Genomic DNA, 21120 nt, shown 5'->3' with positions numbered 1-21120 from the left:
TGCCTCCTCCTCTCCTGTCACTACTTCCATGAAAATCCTCTGAGGGCTTCCTCTTTTCCTCCTGCCTGGCAGCTCCATCTTCATCATCCTTTGTCCATAAGTCCCCTATCCCTCCTCTGCACATGTTTTTGGTGCCATCCTTCTGTGACAAATCACCCGACATTCATCTCCACTCACTCCACCCTGTCTGCTCTCTCTTCTTCACCTCTCTTATGCACCATCCTTTGCTTTGGATGGCTGACTACAGGTATTTAAACTCATCTAGCTTCACTTTCTCTACTTTTTGAGTCTTCACCCTCTCATTTACACACGTGCATTCTGTCTTGCTTCCACTGACTTTCATCCTCTTCTCTCAAGAGCATACCTCCACCTAGAGCTGGGCGATATAAGATTTTTTTCATATCACGATATGTTTTTTTCATTTCAGGCGATAACGATATATATCACGATATAAGCCAAATAACTATATTTGTAAGATTTAAATGTGCCGTTGCTCACAAGTAAAATGTGAAATAATCAGCAGCTTGTTTTGATTTAAATATTTATTTCCCATAATAAGTTCAACAGGGTAGCTGTACTTAAGGAACATGAGACTTTTTCAGATAAATAAAGGCAAATATTGCAAAGTACACAAAAGGCAGCCGCTAAAGCGTTTAAGTTTCAAAATAGAACAAACAAAACAGACTACTAAATTGTCAATTCCACTTAGAAACAAAATATTAATTCTAAAAATAAATCTTAGTTTGTTTTACAGAAGAACAGACAAAATTGACTAACTTTTGTCAATATCAAATAAACTGAGAACTAAAAGGAAATTGTTGTATAGCTTAGCTTTTCAAACAGTTTTAACAGTTACTTTAGTCTGACAAAAGCCGAATGATGAATTAGCGCTTCCAGTCAGAGATTGAGCATGCACCGCTTTATTGTATTTCCAGACTTGCTTTCGGCACAATTTACAGTGCACGCTACTCTGTTTTTTGTCAGACTTGAAATAGCCGAAATACCTTCACACTACTGAACTTCTATGGCTCTTCCGTTCGACAATCTCTCCGGCATTGGAACCATCATCTGTTTTCTCTTCGGTAACCTTCAGTCACGCTCTCGGTTGATTTTTCTCTAGTCGGCACACTCATTTCCTCCATTACCCGGGCGGCACGGCGGCTGGCTGCTTCCCAAACAAATACACATGTGCGGCTTGGCACTTGTGCTGTACGTAACAAGTCACGTGACGTGACGCTGCGGCTGTGATTGGTTCGGCTCTGCGCTACTTAATTTGGATTGGCTGTTCTTTTTTTTTATTAAGAGGACAAGAGAGGTGAGGTCTATTGCAATAGTTTAATTTTTCTATCGAGAAAAAGTTATTTCGCAATACATATCGTTATCGTTCTATCGCCCAGCTCTACCTCCACCTCTCCAGTCTCTCTTCTAGTCGCTCCCTGCTACTCACAGTGCTCACAGTTTCAGATCACAGTCTCATCTGCAAACACCTAAACACTCAGTTTCATACGTTTTTTTTCATGAGAGAGTGGCTATTCCTAATATGGCCACCACAGGTAAGCAGCTCTACCTGCTGTTTAAACCATTTGTTTGAGAGGCAGCCAACCAAAAGCAAGGTGGCTTAAAGGGAGTGGAGTTAAAAGAGGGCTTAGATCCACCACGCCCCAGTACTTTTATATGGCACTTTTTATACTGCTCACACAGACTCACACACTGATGGAAGGGTTGGGAGGTAATTGAGTATCTTGGAGTGGGGGAATCGGGGATGTTCCAATTGTGATGACATTCCAACTGGTGAACCCACTTCAACTCCACAGATGCCCCAATAAACATTATTTATAGTGGAGAGTTAATAGCAACATGGCTTCTCCTAAATACTGAATCTCATGAAACGAGAGATGACTTAGAATATAACCATAACAAGCCAAAAGGGAAACGTGGTTGAGTATACAAGGCTGTAAAATGTTCCCATCAGTAACCCACCTGCAAGTCTACAGAAGGCCAAGCAAACACGGCTCATCAGGATCTACAAATACACAAAACTGTACTTTCCTCTCTCTAAAAACAACACACACACACAGCAGCTACAGTACCATTACAGTTTAGATTTCTTTACCCAAAAAGTAATTCAAATGTCAGTTCAACTTTTGAGGAATCGTGAGTTGTATCTTCATATTTAGGTCACTCCTTTTTTTTCTTCTTGTTTTGCATAGTCCAAAAGGAGCATGCGAACACAATGAGACCAAGAGCCGCTGCATAAACAGCACAAGCCACTGAGCTGAAAGCGATAACCAGAAGGGGGGAAAAGTACAAGCAGTGTAAAAAGAGCCCGATGGAAAGCAACACTAATCCGTGTCTCCATCAGCTGCGTGTTTCTTCTCATCTACTTCCTGTAAATGCAGCATTGCACCTTAAACCAAGCGCAATTGTCTTGCCTTTAACAATAGCCGAACACTTCCTGCATGATCAGCACAAACTGAAGAAAGACATAATCACTCACAGACACATTTATCCACAGATTAAATGATGATGGACTTCACAATGCAGAAATACTCTTTAGTGTCAATGGAGCTGCAGCTTTAAGTCAGAGCCGCTTTAGTCAGCTCACAAAAATGTGACACCCTGGCTTTTTGTCTCTCTCAGTCACAGCTGTATTATTTGAAATGGACATTGAGCCTTTGGAAGGGAATTGGCTTATTAAAATAATAGTAATAATAACCACAACAACAGCAAATGGACCACTGCATTAGTGAAGGTTCACGAGTGGATTGAATTTTCTTATTGGATTGGAAATGTCTAAAAATATGCATTTGTTGCCGCAACACTAAACGAGTGATTACAGCAGCTTAGGCGACTCTGTTTCACCAGAACAATGAAAGGATTGCTGGATCAGTCACACTATCCTTTCAGAGTGTGCGCGCGTGTGTGTGTGTGTGTGTGTGTGTGTGTGTGTGTGTGTGTGTGTGTGAGGGAACTTCTGCACGTCGTGTGTTTAGAATCAAACGTGCAGGTTAAATGCTGTGTATTAACAGCTCTCACTTTACAGTGGATGGTATTGACACAATATAAAACCTATGAAAGCCCCTTTCATTTATAAAACTGACCAGGGTGCACTTAGAGCCGGATGAGATGCCACTGTCTCTCTCCGACTCCAAATGAAGGCAATAAAAACATCACCTGTGGTGAAAGTTTGCTTTGTCATTTCTCCAACCGATCGCATGTTCGTAGCTTTATGTAATCCAAATGATGAATATGCAGCCTGCGATGTTAAACAGGTTACGAGTAATCTGTAACGCATTACACTTTGAGAGGAGACATCGCGGCGCTGCAAATTAAGCTCAAGGCCACCTTCTGAGGAGGCGCAGATAAAGTATACATTCTCTCCAAACAAAATAGGTCATGCTGTTTCAGCTCCAATTAAACAGAGAGGAAAAAAATAACAGTCAACTGTAGAGCAGCTGTGTACAGAGCAGCCGACGATAATTAAAAATTAACCAATTCCATAATTGACTTTTTCCACAGCCATTCAAACCTTTGCTGAGAAGTGAATTCACATAAAGGGATGAATTTGAGAGTGTTTGCAGACATGTAATGTATGTAGAGGGCCTTTCAATGTTTGTAAGATGTGCGTGTGTAAAAACTAGGTCATCTGTTTGGAACTGACACATCCCCCTGCAAACAGATATTTGAAAATCTGAGCGTGCAGAGAGGGGTGCCACAAGCAATCTAAAAAAACAAAAAACAAAAACCCAACAACAACAACAAATGACTGCACAAATTGTTGGGACGGAGATAAAAACTTATTTGGCGTCTCTTTGTATACAATTACCATCCTGCGACCGGAGCAAACACGATATTAAAGAGGATGCAGGTTTCCCTGGTTTTGGGTGCGAGCTCCAAGTATTCTCCTGCAGTTTCCTCATGTGGTAGCCTAGATCCATATTTAAACACATGTGGTGGACATAATGAAGATTCATACAGGTTATCCTTTCAAATCGATGTATCGGGAACCTGCACTTCCCTTTTGTAATACACAGTGGTGCCGATCTCCTGTGTAATTTTACCTCTCAGGCAAAACCATGATATATCCTTCCCATTTCCACCTAAACAACTGCATGGTTTATCTGAATGACACCCTGAGAGATATCTCCTGACCAAACGCTACCGCTGAAACGCTGCGGCCAAGATCACACAAAGGCCAATCCGCTCGGGGACGCTTCCCCGATGTGGGAAAAAAAAAAATGATTCGAAAGTGTACACGTTTCACTGACTCTGATTCAAGGGCGGATAAAAGACTTCTATTGTGGTCGGAGAAGGATGTGAGGAGGGAAGAGAGGACACCAAAAACTGAGAAAACTTGGTGTGCAGAAAGGTGTTGAGGAGATCATGTCCAGGAGGATCCAGCAGGGGCCACTGTTCATGCAGGTGGTTTTGGCCACATCCTTTGTAACTGAACCAAAAAGAGCCTTTTCCTTACTGTGTGATCAATACATTAACACAGCCAAGCAGTGTCAGACAGTCCATCAGTTCTTCCCCATTGAATGGAGTGAGCTAATTAAAGCCATTCTTTACTAACTAATCTTGGACACAGAGGACTGAACACTCTTCACGCCAAATATTTTTTATTGTTTACATACAGGGACCGTCTGTCACTGGAGTCAATGCAAGAAAGCCATCCACTGTGCCAGTGTCAGCTCTGGTGTAAAAAGGAATAAACAGTGTTTAGAAAGCCTACCGTACCTCTGCTACTCTTTCAGTGCACACAGGGGCTGTGGTGATGAAAAGCTAGAACCATCAATCAAACACAATCTACATGGACATTATTGTACAGCACTGTCTGGAGTTTAACACAATATTAAAATAGATGGATGTGGAATTTACAGGGCTTCAGACTTAGCGTTATTGCAGCCACCAGCTTTGTCATGTGGTTGCACCGTCACATGACTTGGTCTCTTTTTTTTGCGATTTGCACACCGCAATTTTGCACGTGCCCAACAGCGACTTGATATTTGAAAAATAAACAGAAAGTTTCTCAGCCATGAGCAGTGGCTGAGCAAATGGGTCATCAAATTAAGAAATAAAAAATATCATCTAGTAAGATGAATGCATAACAGCAGAATGCTTAACCTCTGAAAAGTAGTAGAGTCTGCAACCAGTCATCGGGTTTCTAACTGTTGTTCAAAGATACTACAAGATTTTACTGTTTGCATTGCAAGAATATAGCAGACTAATGGCATATTTACTAGAGAACTGAAAAACAAAGAGTGAAGTCTTAGTGTTCTGTGCTTTGGTAGCTGTTTTGTGGATGCGAGTCCCTTCCTGTTGCGTGAAAGGCTCGGTTTCGGACAGTTTTTTCTATTTTTAGTTATCTATCATTTCAAGATGCACGGATATCCCTAATATGGTCATCTGTGGCAGAGAAGCTCCGAACATCTACTGCTCAAACTTTCTGTTTGTATGAAGCAGCCAATCAGGAGAAAGTTTGCTTGAATGGAAGGGGAAGTGAGCTAAAAAAGCATTTCACACTTCAGATCGAGAAAGTCTTTTGTTAGAATGTCGTGGACCAAAAAAGGCAGCACTATGCTAGGGTTTTTTTTTGTTTTTTTTTGTTTTTTGTTTTTTTCAAGTGGTGGGAGATAATGGAGGTCACGGAGGAAACTTGCATAAACATAAAAAAAACAAGATGCAAAGTGAAACAGAAAAGCCAAACCCAGCACTCAGGGCTACACCAAGGCCCAGAACAAGACAGGGAAGGATTATTCTGAACTGTGAATCATGCAAAGCTTATACAGAGTATAAAATAGGCCCGGCCCTTAAACTTGGCTAATATGTGAAAAGTTTGGTGCCAAGATTTAAAAAAATAAATAAAAAAAGATCACTGTGCATTTCTAAATGTATCATTACAGAAATTATATTCAGCATTTCACTGATGATTCCACAGTCAGTCACAAAGGTAAGAAGACAGCAAATTAACATAATCGTTATAGTAATTAGTGTGTATTTAAATGTGCATCAAATAGTTGAAACACGGATTTCAAGCTTGTGTTTTCATTGGGCTTCTTATGATTGATGTCTTAACATAATAATCATAATCTTCCATCACCTGACTCCTGAGCCGATACTAAGTTTTTCTCTCTTTTCTTCCTGTGCAAACATTCTCTTAAAATTTTGAATCTCTTGCAGCTTCTTAGTATTTCTGATTGCACCGTTGCAGTCTCCTGCTTACTGCCTTCTGTCTCCTCGTCCCTTCATTTCCTCCCTTGACATTTAAAAAGCCTCAGTTTTAAATATCTATCACGCACAGAGCACTACAGTAATGTGGCGTTGACACAGGTCATGAGCTCTGAAGGTGCCTTTAAAAACAACTTAAAATCGAACTTTGAAAACACTGTAAAAACATCTTCAGGCCCACTTAGGGGTTCGTAACTTCCTACTCTCTGGTCTTTTCGCCTGACAGGGTAATATTTTCAATTAAGAAAGTCTTTTCACAGCCTTTTAGCTTCAGAACGAAGGGTGCACTTGCTTTGGGAAGACTGGGTGGTTTGTTGTTGATGGGGGGCTGTTTGAACTCTATTTTAGAACTTGAGAAGTGGGTAAATGCCACCAAAGCCCAACACGGTAACACACACACTACGCTTTAAAGCTGTGGTAAAATCTCAGTACTGCAGGATATGGCTGCACCTCTTCAATCCAGCCCAGCGACGACAGCGGGTTGAAAACAAGAAAATAAACTGCTAAGGCATTTTGGATTGCCGGAGCTCACTGAACTGCAATGACAGGTATCGATCGGGCCAGTTATTTACCAGCCAAGCCGTTCGTCTGAGAGGGGGCATGAAGAGAACACAGTGGCAGGGGCTATTATTTATGAGCAGTTATGTGACAAACACTTCTGATCTACGAGGGGTTACGACTGGCTGAAGGTAGCGGCCAATCAACAACTAACAAAAAAAGAACCTGAAAGCAACTACAACAATATTCGAGTGACACCAATGAGCTCATCTATAAAATGAGTATCATGAATCAAATAATCATTGGGAGGTTTTCTGGAACATTCAGGTTGTAGCTCTGTAAACAGAAGCTTTGTAAAAATCATCTTTATTCCATGTAAAGACTCAGAGCTGCACATCTCTTTATTGGAGTTGCCTGGAAATAAGAATCTGGTAGTTCATTGGAGTTCACACATACAACTGAATGGAGCTTTCCAGGAAAGAAAATACCCATGAAAAGCTGCATTACACAGATTTATAGATGTTCTTTTTGAAATTATTTATATATCTTTCATAACCCAACACTAGGCTTACAGTGGTCATATGCTCACTTATAGTTCCAGGAAACTTTGTTCATTTAGTAATGCTATAAAATTGTGTTTAATCGCAAGAAACCCAGCTATTTAGCAATCAGATAGGGTCATTTATGACCCCATTATATTTTCTACAGGAATCCATTTTTAATGGTTTTATCTGTTGTAAATCAGAGTTTGTATATGTGGAATACTTCAGAAATCTTGCAAAGAAACACTTAAAATCAAGACTTCCTCTACAGTACTTCTCTAGGTTTGCAAGCCACTTGACTGTAAAACAACGTAGTGATTGGAATTTGATAATTAAGATACAATCAAAGCCTATGTCTTTCAAAAATGTGTACACATATTGCACATAACCCGCCATTGTCCTTGCCATACCGATGGACCATGTGGATAATGTAAGGAACTACTAACCAATTAGTAGATAGTAGATACTAAATAAAAGTCCATCCATCCATCCATCCATCCATCTTCATCCTCTTTATCCGGGGCTGGGTCGCGGGGGCAGCAGCCTAAGCAGAGAAGCCCAGACCTCCCTCTCCCCAGCCACCTCATCCAGCTTATCCGGGGGACCACCAAGGCGTTCCCAGGCCAACCGAGAGATATAATCTCTCCAGCGTGTCCTGGGTCTGCCCCGGGGCCTCCTCCTGGTGGGACATGCCCGGAACACCGCGCCCAGGAGGCATCCTTGTCAGATGCCCAAACCAGCTCAGCTGGCTCCTTTCGATGTGGAGGAGCAGCGGCTCTACTCTGAGCCCCTCCTGGATGGCCGAACTTCTCACCCTATCTCTAAGGGAGAGGCCAGCCACCCTTCGGAGGAAGCTCATTTCCGCCGCTTGTATACCCTTTATGAAGAAAACATCGAGGGAACAGTTTACCCTGCCCGGGATAGGGTTACCGGGGCCCCGCCCTGGAGCCAGGCCCGGGAGGGTGCCCGAGGGCGAGCGTCTGGTGGCCGGGCCTTAGTCCATGGGGCCCGGCCGGGCACAGCCCGAAAAGGGGACATGGGCCCATCCTCCCGCAGGCCCACCACCCGCAGGAGGCGCCATAGGGGTCGGGTGCATTGTGTGTCGGGCGGCGGCCAGGAGCGGAGGCCCTGGCGGACTGATCCCCGGCTGCCAAGACTGGCAATCGGGACTAAATAAAAGTATTGTTTTAAATCTTTAGTGACCTGTTATGATTATAAGTTCTCCTTATTATTATTATCAAGGAGTAGCTGTGGTTAAAAACTCTCAGGATGTTCCTTTTTACTTTCCAGCAGGTGGTTTCGTATACCATCAGGACAGCTGTAGTTTTAGGGCACAATTAAAAGCCTTCACTACTTTGTCATTATTTTATTTATTAGTCATCTGTAAAGGCATTCCAATTTAAAACAAAAGTCAGAACTCCCATACTTCAGCAGCTACTCTGATTTTGAAGAGCTGTGGTAGTAAAACATCACTTAGGTAATCAGTTTTCAATATTGTCTCATGCATTTATTCATAGCACAGCATCTCTATTAACCTTAATTGGCCCAGTTCCTCTGTGTTGTTACACACCTGTTTTAAACCTAGAAGCAGTAACTGAGAGGAAGCTTTCAAATGTGTTGGCAAGAAAGTGAACCATAAGGAGATCCGCATTAATTGCTGACCTCGGATCAGATCCACCGGACTGACCTTTAGTCTGCGAAGCATTTGGTAACAAGATCCTGAGTGGACCACCGCTGCACACTGTGCCAGCAACACGTCGGGGGCACAGCAGTAATTACATACAGTAGCTTGTACCTCTGCAATGCTACGGGGAATACAGCTGATCCTTGTCGCAGGATCTGACCTGCATTAGAGGTGTAATGACTTCTGATGATATGACAGACAAGAATGTGTGCTGCATAGTTACAAGGCACAAGTCAGTCAACCGATACGAGGCCAAAGATTTAATATTCCAAACTGACATTAGCTTAAAGGGTGAGAGGATGTAAGTACCTCATGTGGCTTTTTTCAGCAGTATGTGACAAAGTCCTGCACAGACTCCTATTTAAATGACTATAACAGTCTTTATTTTTAGATTTAGTTATTAAAATGAAGTAGGCCTTACACTGCCTGAAATATCTGCTGTGTAAATGTTTATTGATACCACCTCTTGCACTTTAAAGATTTATCTTACACACCCTTACATTTCCTCCCAGCAACTTATATTTTTTCAGAAAGCACCGAATACTTTAAAAACTTTAAATTGATGAAATGTCAAGTGCATCCCTAGTCAATGCCTGTTGCAGCTCTTAGTTTATGTGTATATTGTAGTTATATTTACTGGTGTTTCCAAGGGCCTCCACCTCGACTGACCTGCTGCTGTGGTATTCTACACATGGAAGGAGGCACTTCTTAAAAGAGCTCACCACCAACCAATGAGCTCAAAGGTTGGAGCATATATAGAAGATGTTTCCATATTTACATGAATGACTAGAAAGGCAGCAAAATGCACAGATCATCATTTTTGCAAAAGGGAGCAGAGCAATGTGGAATTTCCTGTGAGCTGTGCAGTATTGGTGTGGTTACCAAAGACTGTATATAAAAGATGGCTGTAGCCATTGTGACATCACCTACTGTTTGTGAAGGTTCACAGTTACCACGATTTACAAAGGTAGACGAATTCCTGACACGCTTCAATCGATCTGGGTCAGTCTGCTCCAAGGACTGTGTCTTGTCTGCGATGCATTTATGTCCCATGTTACTGTGGTTATATAAAAGCAAGACTCCCAAGTACCTAAATCATTTTGTAGTACAGCCCTATTTGCGCAGGAATCAACCAGTTTGGAACCATTTCAAAAGCAATGAGTTTACAAGTTGCAGATCACATGCCGCGGTGCCAAACCACTGTTTTCCCTATTGTGACGGTAGCACAAAGCACACCCTCCTTTATCCTGCTTGTTGACGCTAATAAAAACCACAGTGTTAAACATAGCAATCATTATGTTTTATACAGTAAGGCGTTAAGTGTTTAATGAGGTCATGAGTCAGTCAAAAAGTACAATGTTTATTTTGTTTTTCCTCGACTTCTGTACAATCCAACTTCTTTTTGCATCCAGATTCAGAAAGATAAGATACATTATGCCACTCTTGGACGCTGTAATCTTTAAGTAGCGAGATTTTCAGCACAATTTCAACTAACTGAATTCAACGAACTTCAAAAAGATCCTAAGAAAAAACAAATTAATGCTCATTTCTTCCTTTACTAACAGCAGACATCGGGGTTTGGTTTGTTGAGATAAAATGCTGGTGGTGCCAATTCTCCATCCTCTGCCATTAAATCTTGTCAGCAGAGATACATTTTAACTGAAACGTTGCCTCTGACAAAAAAAGTGGAAAACATGATGGAAAGATGTTTTTTATGCACACAGAGATGCAATGTTTTCATCTGTCACAAGATTTCGTCTCACCAGTGGATTTTAAGACAGCTCTGGTCTGTTCTTATTTTACGCGTTTCTACTCATTTGGCAATGCGTAAGAAACACATCAACGTGCCAGCAAAGGCAAATATGATGATTTCTAGCAAGTAAACATGAATCCAAGTTTATAATATTGAACTACTCTGCAAATTACTACTGCAAATTTCTATTAAAAGCACAGACAAGTTCCCTGTCGTCTTGGTGCCGTGAACACTTAGCAGTAAGCACCATTAACTGCCGGACTAAAGCTCACAGACTACTATTAAAGAAAAGCAGCTTTTATGTGTAATCTTGTCTTTTTAAAACATGGGGGGAAAAAACAGTTGAAAGGGCAAAGCAGCTCACAGGTGTAATTGGAGTATTCATACTTAGATATGCGTGGGTGTGCTTTTTCAAAATCATAACTCATTTTGTTTTTAATTGTGCTGTCAAGACAATAAGACTGAGAAACTGCATGGAAAATGTTCTAATTATACTTTCAGATTCATTACCTGCACAAACGCGCTCGGATTCACACATAAAGGCTTATTTTAGTGGCATCGTTCTTCTGAAAGCACCACTGTAAATTAATATAGCAGAAAAAAAAAACGTTTTTACAGAAATAGATGCGATTGTGTCCTTAAGTATCGTGGCGTTTGAATAGAAAACACATAAATGTGTTGAGGTACAGAGCGAGAATTTAAGGCTGCTTTTTCTGATGTTAAGACTTTATGGTTAAGTAAAAATAGACGGCAGCTTTAAGGAATTCTAAGGAGTATTTATTTCATTCCCATGTAGCCGGAGGGAGATTCTGTAGACTGAAGAAAAACACATAAAAATATGTGGATGAGCTTTCTATGTAAAGGCTCCATGAAGCTGTGAAGGAAATGAAAATAGACAAAAAGGACAGTAGATGTGTATATGTGACACGATCACTGACCTGATGTGAGAAAAATCCATGTTTTTAATGAGGCCAGCGCATAGATGCTAAGCACAAATTGTCAGTACAATAAGAAATATGGAGCCGTCTGCCTGTCAGTACATATTTGGTACAGAACACAGTGCAATTTGTTTCAAGGTGCATCTACATGCAGAGAAGATCTCAGGGTTACAGATAACATGTCTTCATCTCATCGAAGCCTTTGGCTCTCGCTTTGTAGTTACACATGGTGGTAACCCTGCACCAGGCGCTGAATTCTCTCTGCAGCCGAGCTGGTAACCCGGCACTCAGTCTGCTGGCTTTTTAAAGATCTGCACATGGTTCTTAAATTTAGGGCAGCTAGGGTCATCTCCTGAGGAGACAGCATCGCGTGTGATGTAAACAAGCAAGTGTTCACACATGCATAAATATAATTATCTCTACCATGCAAACCTACCTCTGAGAACTGGGGTCCTACACAACCAAAAAGCAACAACAAAGACGATTTACAGGTAAGCTACAGGTAACCAGAGCTCATTTTTTCCAGCATAACAAGGAAAGTTCTTTAGTTAACTTTTTCATGGTAACAATCAGTTAGATGACAGATTACAGTCATCTGACATCAGAAAACAAAGAAGCACACGTGAAAGGTTTTCATTGTTTTTAAGGCTCAGACTCACTTCACAAACAAGGTCTTGGTCTGTTATCACTTCCTTTTTTTTTGTAGCAGGAGCCAACGACACCACCGCAAGCACACATCATCGGTTTTTTCACACATTTTCTAAAATGCCCCGTGATGACAGTACCCAGGTAAGGAAATCCCAAATGGTTCATTCTGGTTATCTATATGCAGCTTTTTCTGTGAGAGAAACGTTTCGATATATTAATGGGACTTCTTCAGTCTCATAAATGCGCCAACATTGTATTTGCAAAAGGAGAAATAAGAAGCAGACTGAGAAGTCACTTGGATGAGTGATGTCCAGATAAACAGTATCAACTCTGTGGGACTTTTAAAATGCAGCACTGTGATGCGATATTTACATTTATCCTGCGATATGACATCTTGCTATATATCATATAATCTTCCATTGTGATTGTAAATGTACAGCCTGTGCAGCCAGCGATGCATTACTTAAATTCTGACTAAGTTCTCCCACGAGAATGAGGTGCAGTGATAATGTTAAAGGACTCCGAGATCTCCCTTCAAGGGGGGGGGGGGGTAATTAACAAACAAAAGAGGAAGGCCCCTTTCAGGTTTCTCTCTTTTTCAAGCATAAAAAAAAATCTGAAAACAAACAAGTCCAAGTTGTCATAACGGGACTTCCAGGGAGCAATTAGTTCCTAAAAATGATCCGTGCTGATGTCAGCACTTTCATTATTAACATTTCTGATAAAAGTTGGGGCATTATTCAGCACGGTTGAACGAAAAATGTGGGATCTAAAAACAACTTTTGACTTCTGGTCGTTTTTTGAATGCTTTAAAGTTTTTTACTTTTTTATACTTCTTGTATCACTGACCTTATACGCTTACTGCCTTTTGTCTAAAGCTCGTGATGAATCCTCTTTATTCCACCTCAGACAGAAGCTGTTTTTTACTTTGCTCGATGGGCACAAAAGTTTAAAATCATTCTGCACTTTCCATTTTAATGACTGTTTGATTAGCCTTGAAAGTATTTTTTTTTTATTAGCCACTCTCTTAAACACCGTAGTTATATTAAAATCAGGAATACTTAAATACAAAATCCATGAGATAACGTAATGTCAAAAATGTCCTAATTAATGTTTCCATTGCAATTGAATTGCTTAACTTTTGATCGACTTTCACCTGGATCGGTTTAAAGGTTAAAAGCACAGTTTTGTGAGATGATTCGTACCCGATTACACGGCTATAAAGGTTTCTCTGGACATGTCCTGATGGCGCCATATGCAAATGTTGTCGGGCAGGTCAAAAGCCAACGTGGCCAGAACTGGAAGGCAGAAATACGTCAAGCTCTTTAAACATGTTTGACAGTTGAAACCATCATTGACCTTCGAGGGGGCTTTAACTGGCTGCGGGGACTGAGCAGTGCAAAATAATCCTCTCCTGTCAAACGTCACTCAAGCTTAGCAAAAACACAGGGCATCATCCAGCTCAGCTTTGCTCCAACAACTGGAAACACTGAGAGAATCGCGGAAAATGGTACATTAACCGGCAGCCATGAAATCTGTTTGAGATCAAACACTAGTGGATTTAGGTAATTAAGCGCCATTGAAAGTGTGTTGATGCGAGGAGCTCTTCTCACACCTTCACTTTACGGGTGAGTAAGGGTACGTTGGGAGATTGGGCGTAGGCAAGCTGAGGGTGACGTGGGGTGACGCCAGGGGCAGAGCAGACGAGCTAATCACAACTAGTCTAGATCATAGAATTTCATCCAAGGATTTTCTCTTCGACTTCTGATGAAACTGACCTTCTATGAATACCCTCAATTATGCAAAATGATCTCTTTAATAAAGTCCTCAATCAAAGTCACAGACCCCCTACTGAGAAAGTCCCGGGTTGCATAAAATCACCATTAGCTCTCAGTGACTTCAGATGGCTTTTGATAATTATGACAAAAAATGTAAATAGTTCATTTTATATGACTGGGCTTTGGGTTATTTACACAACAGATTAAAAGACTAACTTTAAGTCGATTTATGACTGTTTGTATAAGGTTATGAACATGTCACGACACTGGGTCAAGCAGAGAGATGATCATAAAGGCAAAGTTGACAGAGTCTGCTTTCATTCTAATCTGCCTTTTGTGATGTCCCTGCTCTGCTTTGGCATTAAAACGCTGCTATTCTGGACACAAGTGAGAAAACAAAATGATTAGATTAAAGGTTTGGATGCACATGTTTTAGAGGAGGTTCGGCTCAGATTTGATCACTCATTTACAGCTCATTCATGGATATGGAGCATTAAAGTTTCCTGATGTGTTTCAGAGCATCCAAATACAGCAGGAGGAGTGGGGGTGAGGGGTGGCTCACAGCCCATTATCCTGCTGCAGAATATCCTTGGGAAAGAAAGACAAATATATACATACAGTGCACAAGCTATATCTGTAAAATTAGTGATTCGCTTTTATCTGAAATCAAAGAGATGCTCGCAAATGTAATAAACGCCACCTTTTGTTTTTTAATAATGCATCATACTGGGACCGCAGTGAGCTTTTCAAGCAAAATGTAGACTTTTGTTTTGAACAAATATAATTAGACTTATTTTTAAAATACTTGCTGCAATGCTGAATCTAATTTGTATTTAGTAAAGTACAGTCCTTGATGAGCTATTCCCAGAGGCTGGGAGGCCCAGTTTGTATTTTCAACCATCATAAAAATCCTTGAATTAAAGAAAACTCAAGGGTCTTCCACTTTCCAGAGATTGTCGAAGGCTGGATATGTTGAGATTAGAATAGCTCGTCTCTGTGGCATAGATTCTATGGGACAACAGAGGGTTTTTATTCTTTTCAGTCATGTACAGATCTATAAAAAGGTTTAGTACTAATTCTTTGCCTTGTGTTTTTTACTATATTGTCTGCTTGTTCCCTTTAAAATATTATTTATTAATTTCTGTTCATCCATCCATTGCTTTCTATTTAAGCAAGCCAAGGTTGTGGGGGGCTAGAGCCAATTCTAGGTCTTGTTGGGTGAGAGTCTCTTGCACAGAGACAGACAGATGCCTGATTTCAGAGCATTAACAAACATTTAGATTCTGGTATAAAAATGTTTTTTTGGCCTCTCTGGATAGTGTCTCTGTTCATAACTCATCGGAATTGATGGTGATTGAGCAGATGGCTACCCGTTAGTCTTCACCTTAACTGGAGTCACTGAGCTGGACCTCTCCACTCTGTCTGAGCTGTTGGAACCTTTCAAAGCATTTTTAATGGAGCTTTCTAAATGTTTATTCTACTAACAGACAGTCAAGTCCACTTTTGGTCAATGAAATTCTAACCATTTATTTTAATTTTACTCAATTTAATTAGCCCATATCTGTGTCTGTGCTTCACCTGGACATTTTATGGATGCGAGCCAAACTAGAGTCAGACAATAACCTCGAAGATATGGCTACTTCTGGCTCAAAATAAGCAAATCAACAAATAAAACAACATGGTCATTGCCAAAAAACTAAAACTGAGACTTCAAAATGCTGACCCAGAAACCAGAAACTACATCCATACACTAAAATGGTAAATGGTCTGTATTTGTATAGTGCTTTACTTGACCCCAAAGCGCTTTACACAACCAGTCATCCACCCATTCACACACACATTCACACACTGGTGATGGCAAGCTACAGTGTAGCCACAGCCGCCCTGGGGCGCACAGAGGCGAGGCTGCCGGACACTGGCGCCACCGGGCCCTCTGACCACCACCAGTAGGCAACGGGTGAAGTGTCTTGCCCAAGGACACAACGACCGAGACTGTCGGAGCCGGGGCTCGAACCGGCAACCTTCCGATTACAAGACGAACGCTCAACTCTTAAGCCACGATAATCAACACTAGTAGATCAGGAGATATATTGGTGCAGAGTCTGCACTGATGCAGATGCTATCAATCTGCATTCCTACCCTCGCCTATGGCCACAAGCTCTGGGTCATGACTGAGAGAATGAGGTGTGGATACAATTGGCAGAAATGAATTTCCTCCGTCAGGGTGAAGAGCTTAGTCATTCATGACAGTGGCTCAGAGTAGAATTACTAATACTCCACATTGAAAGGAGCCAGTTGAGACGTTTGGTGCATCTAAGCAGGACGCCTCCTGAGCACCTCCTAGGTGAGATGTTTTGGATATTTTCTGCTGGGAAGAGGGACAGAGCAGGCCCTGGAAACACTGGAACCTCAGTCAGCTGGCTTGTGAACACTTTGATGCCCCCCCTCGACGGGTGGGGAGTAGGTGGCCGGGGAGATCTGGGATTTGGACTGCTGCCCATGGATGGATGTTTGGACAGTTGGATGGCTGGAATCAACCCATTAAACACTGAACTCACGCAGTAAAACAAACTAACCAACTAAGGCAACGGTAGACAGACAACTCCTATGTTTTGTGAGGTAAAACAGTGTTTTGGTCAGTCGAGTGTGGTGGAGTGTAACAACTTCAGTTCCCTGTGGAAAAGACCTGTCTGAAGGCAGGTAAAGTGGTGAAAATGCTCCAAATAAAGCGTCCAAGTAAACCAACATTTATTTCTTGCCTACAGGCTTCTACTGCAAGTAACACACTGACTATGGATCTGAACCTGGATCTGAAGGCCCTGCAAAACCAAATGATTTAACCAGTGAAAAGGTTTTCATCATAAACATCAGAAAGAAATATGTAGAATAGTTTTACTGAGTTTTCTGAAAAGCACAGCAGCTCTTGGCTGAGAAAACAACATTTTTTGCACTGAAATAAAATCTAGAAAGTGATTGCACCATACCACAGGTTGGCTTAATAAAAAATACAAAAATGTATTTCACGTATCATCATTCAGTCTAAAGATTTCCATGTTCGACTGTTTTTTAAAAGCTCTTAGCTTGAAGGACAGTCATACAATAGCTCCTAACCACATGCACATGTTTGGAAACTACATACTGACACATTCACATTCCAGCTGGGCACAAATAACTGGAAAAATAACTATTACAGTGAAGTACAAGCTTAGGTTTACAAAACACAGCTGGTAGATACACTGTTGAAGTACACTAGTACAAGTTGTCTATTATGGTGTAAAGCCCAACAGGTTCAGGTTTAAATAACTTTATTCAGAGAATTTCAATGAAAGATGGCTTCATGCTGCTTTGGCAAATAATGTTGCACGAATGTATGCATACCTTCCACACAAATATGAATACACAAATAACAGTGATGTTTACAGTACGATGATCTGCACTGTTGCACACCCACTGTTTTTGCCTTTATTAAATTGTATAAAACATAACTGGAAAGCTACAACAGAGAGAGAATGAGACCAGGCTGTGTTTTTCAGACTCTTGCTGTCTAGCTGTGACCTGCAAGGCTCAGTGGATGTGGGTGAACACTTTCTAAAAGGTTCTGTCAGTGAGCTGCTGACCCAAGCAAAGCAGTTTAAATACCTGTGGGTCATTTTCGTGACAATAAAATGGAGGAGGACTTCAACGGGAGGAATGAATGATGAGGCGATCTAAGAGATAACCAGAGCTCTTGATTTATCTTTTGATTTTGCAACTTTAAACAATTGGCACCTGGTGACTCAAAGAGCACAATTTCTCATTTAAGTGACTGAAATCTTTTCTTCCCATTTTTGATATATCTTTAATAATAATAATGGATTGGATTTATATACCGCTTTTCAAGGCACCCAAAGCGCTTTACAATGCCACTATTCATTCACTCTCGCATTCACACACTGGTGGAGGCAGCTACGGTTGTAGCCACAGCTGCCCTGGGGCAGACTGACAGAAGCGAGGCTGCCATATCGCGCCATCAGCCCCTCTGGCCAACACCAGTAGGCGGTAGGGTAAAGTGTCTTGCCCAAGGACACAACGACCAGGACAGAGAGCCCGGGGATCGAACCGGCGACCTTCCGGTTACAGATACGCTTCCCAACCCCCTGAGCCACGGTCGCCCCAACCTTTAGAGGTTCACAGAGGTTTCAAGAGGAGCAACTATGCATTTGACAAATGCAAACTGAGGTGGTTCAAGCATCCAGTAAGGACACCTCCAAGTCAGGGACTCCAGGGACATCTAACCCTAACGCTGCAGGACAAACCTAGAACACATTGGAGGGATTAAACGCCCCAGCTGAGCGTAAAAATGCATAAAAAATTCTCAAAGGCAACTCTACTTATTAAACAGGAAGTGAAACTCTTTAGAATGAGAAATGCTTTTGTGTTTTGTGTGTTGGCATATTTTTATGGCAGAAACTGGAACTCCCAGAGAAAACCCACAGAAACAGGGGGGTGGGGGGGTGCCTCCTGCCCAGCTTCAAACCCAGGACCTTCTGGCTGTGAGGAAAAGAGCTAACCGCTAAAACACTGTGCTGCCACAGTGGTTAACCTAAAGCTATCAACTTAGATGCTTAAAGTGTCAGAAAATATTAGACCAGTTGATGTCAATAACGAGATTAAAGCCTTTTCAAACTACCATATCCAAGAATATGAACAACGACTGCATGATGATGATGACGTTCTTACCTTTGGAGGAATCGTTGGACTAGAAGTATATGGAGCCAAGCTGGGTGGCACATCTGTAATGTAGGTCTTCTTGGGGCCTGGAGGCTGGTATCCTTGGGCTGGGACTGCTTGAGGTCTTCTAGAGTTTATTCCACTTACTTGTGGCGCACCTGGATGCTGCTGTTCTTGATATGGCCCCGGTGCCATTGGAGAGAAGCCAGGCTGTGGCGGGCCATAAGCAAAGTCAGGACCTTTGGGCTGAGCGGGCATGTACTGCACCTGCGCGGGGCTGCGAATGGGCTGCTGGCCAAAATTGTGCCCACCAGGGGCTGGATGCTGGGGTCCAGGCTGAGCCGACCTCACTTGGACATTGAAGGTGGGCTGGCTTGGGGTTGATGCTGTAGCATAGGAGGCCGGAACCGGCTGAGGAGCCATGTGGGTTGGAGTCTTGGCCATAGGACTTAGAGGAGAAGGTGATGTAGATGAGACTCCCCCAGGAGCTTGAGGTTTGGGCGTAGACTTCTTGGTGGCAGTCAGTGGAGGCTGAGTTGGGATGACCATACGCTTGTAACCTGTCACGGGAGCGTTCGGGGCGGAGCCTGCTGAAGGTGCCATGGATCCAGAATTCTGAAAAGAGAAAGAGAATTTCGGTACTGCTCAGTGACATTTTAAAAGACACATATTATACATAAAGAAACAATTTAAAAAAACAACAACATTACATGCTAATATTAAGATGTCAAATCTGTCATGTTTTCCATCCTAGTACAACTTGATACCACACCAGGTTTTGAAAATTTGCGTAGCATAGCAATTTTCTAAAACTGCCCATCTCACAGTTACATTAAGACAAATGATAACCAGACTTAATCTCCTCAGCACCATGCATATATCCAAAATATTTAAGAGAAATCCTCTGAAAAAATATTTCAGTTCTGACTTCTTGCTACATGCAAACAGAAGACTGCCATGTCCACAGCTGGGGTGCTAGCATGACTAAAAAAGATGCTAACTGGAAAGTAAAATGAACTAAAAGCACTGAAATGAAATCCTGCTCAGTGCCAAAATAATACAACAGATGTATTCTACAGCATTTCACTGACAGCGTAGTTTACGCTCAATAAGTATCCACCCTGCTTCCCGACAGTCAATTATACGGCTACCTCGACAGCAGAGGCTCTACACTGTCCATGACCACCCATAATCTATGGCTAATAAAGCAGGCGGGGTGGGGATAAATTGTTTGGCAGAGGACGTCATGACAGCAGATTGGCAAAGGCAAATGACACTTGTGCTGACTCCAGCTGCTTGGACGGGAAAGATTTTAAATCACAGAGATTTGTGGCACTGGCGTTCCTGGGAAGAGATGCCTGTAAAGCAGCAACACAACCCGGAGCTGAGATTCTCTCCACCTGAACGACTGTGGCGTTTTGATCCGATGTCCAACGGCTACGTCTCATTTACAAGCCAAACTAGAAGGAAATATAGCAGCTAATAACAGGCAGAATAACAACACTTCATTCATATGTCAGAGGCTTCTGCCCCGAGTGTCTCTCATGTAAGTAATAATTGTTTTTCACCACGACTACATATCGGTGTCAGACATTCAGCCAGTCTAAAAAGGGTCTATCATTAACCTTGGATGGCCTTATTAGGTTACTGCCTGAAGCCAAAAATCAGAGTCAATTACTAAATTTGCAGCACTAAGGGAACAAAAATGAACACTTGTAGTCTTTAGACCCTTTGCAACCCGGTTTGATGAGATGTCTTCTAAAATGGGGCAGAGCAACAACTCCAATCGATTTCCCTTCAAAGTTGATCAAAGCCGGCTGCACAGAAATGTCACACGCCATTTTCCCCACACTGCTACACTTATGTAGCAATTCTATCAGTGAAACGTATACAGTACCATGCTCCTTATGATGTCCACAGATGAAAAAGAATTCCAAGTTTTGGTAAAAGCATCAACTTTGTCTAAATCCCATCTAATCTAAGTCAGAGGGAAGCCCCTAAGGAACCATTAAAGGATCCAGAAAATATTTCCTGCTCGCACTAGGATTTCTGTCTCAGTGATTAGAGCTGATGTTTATTTAAAAAGTGAGTCTGAGTATGTATGGAAACATCTTCCCAATGCCCTTTAGGAAGTGAAATTACTTCATTTAAATGTTTCATGGGTTTTAAATACTCTAGATTATTCATTTATCTTTAAGGCCTTAGAACCTACAGTAACATTCAGCTTGCCGGGCAAAGGAAATGCAAATTGGTCCCCTCAAAATAATTACACTGTCATGGTACATTTTCCACAAATTACATTAAGAGAATGGATTCACTCTTTTCTGAGGGTGATGAAACT

At 41.8% G+C, this 21120-nt stretch overlaps 1 protein-coding gene across 4 annotated transcripts in view; it reads right to left on the bottom strand.

The window, feature by feature from the left end:
• The window catches only part of lpp (LIM domain containing preferred translocation partner in lipoma), a 187391-nt gene that overhangs the window by 52971 nt on the left and 113300 nt on the right, over positions 1-21120 (bottom strand). For all 4 annotated transcript variants that reach the window (XM_084921774.1, XM_084921777.1, XM_084921775.1 and 1 more), the window contains one exon: positions 18789-19394. In XM_084921774.1, the coding sequence (XP_084777900.1) occupies positions 18789-19394 (606 nt within the window). The remainder of the gene's footprint in view (positions 1-18788; positions 19395-21120) is intronic.

Source organism: Perissodus microlepis, chromosome 23 (genome assembly GCF_051167445.1).
Source record: "Perissodus microlepis isolate ML-2025 ecotype Zambia chromosome 23, ASM5116744v1, whole genome shotgun sequence".
Classification (NCBI taxonomy): domain Eukaryota; kingdom Metazoa; phylum Chordata; class Actinopteri; order Cichliformes; family Cichlidae; genus Perissodus; species Perissodus microlepis.
The sequence above is the reverse complement of the archived record's forward strand: the minus strand, read 5'-3'. Positions and strand labels throughout refer to the sequence as shown.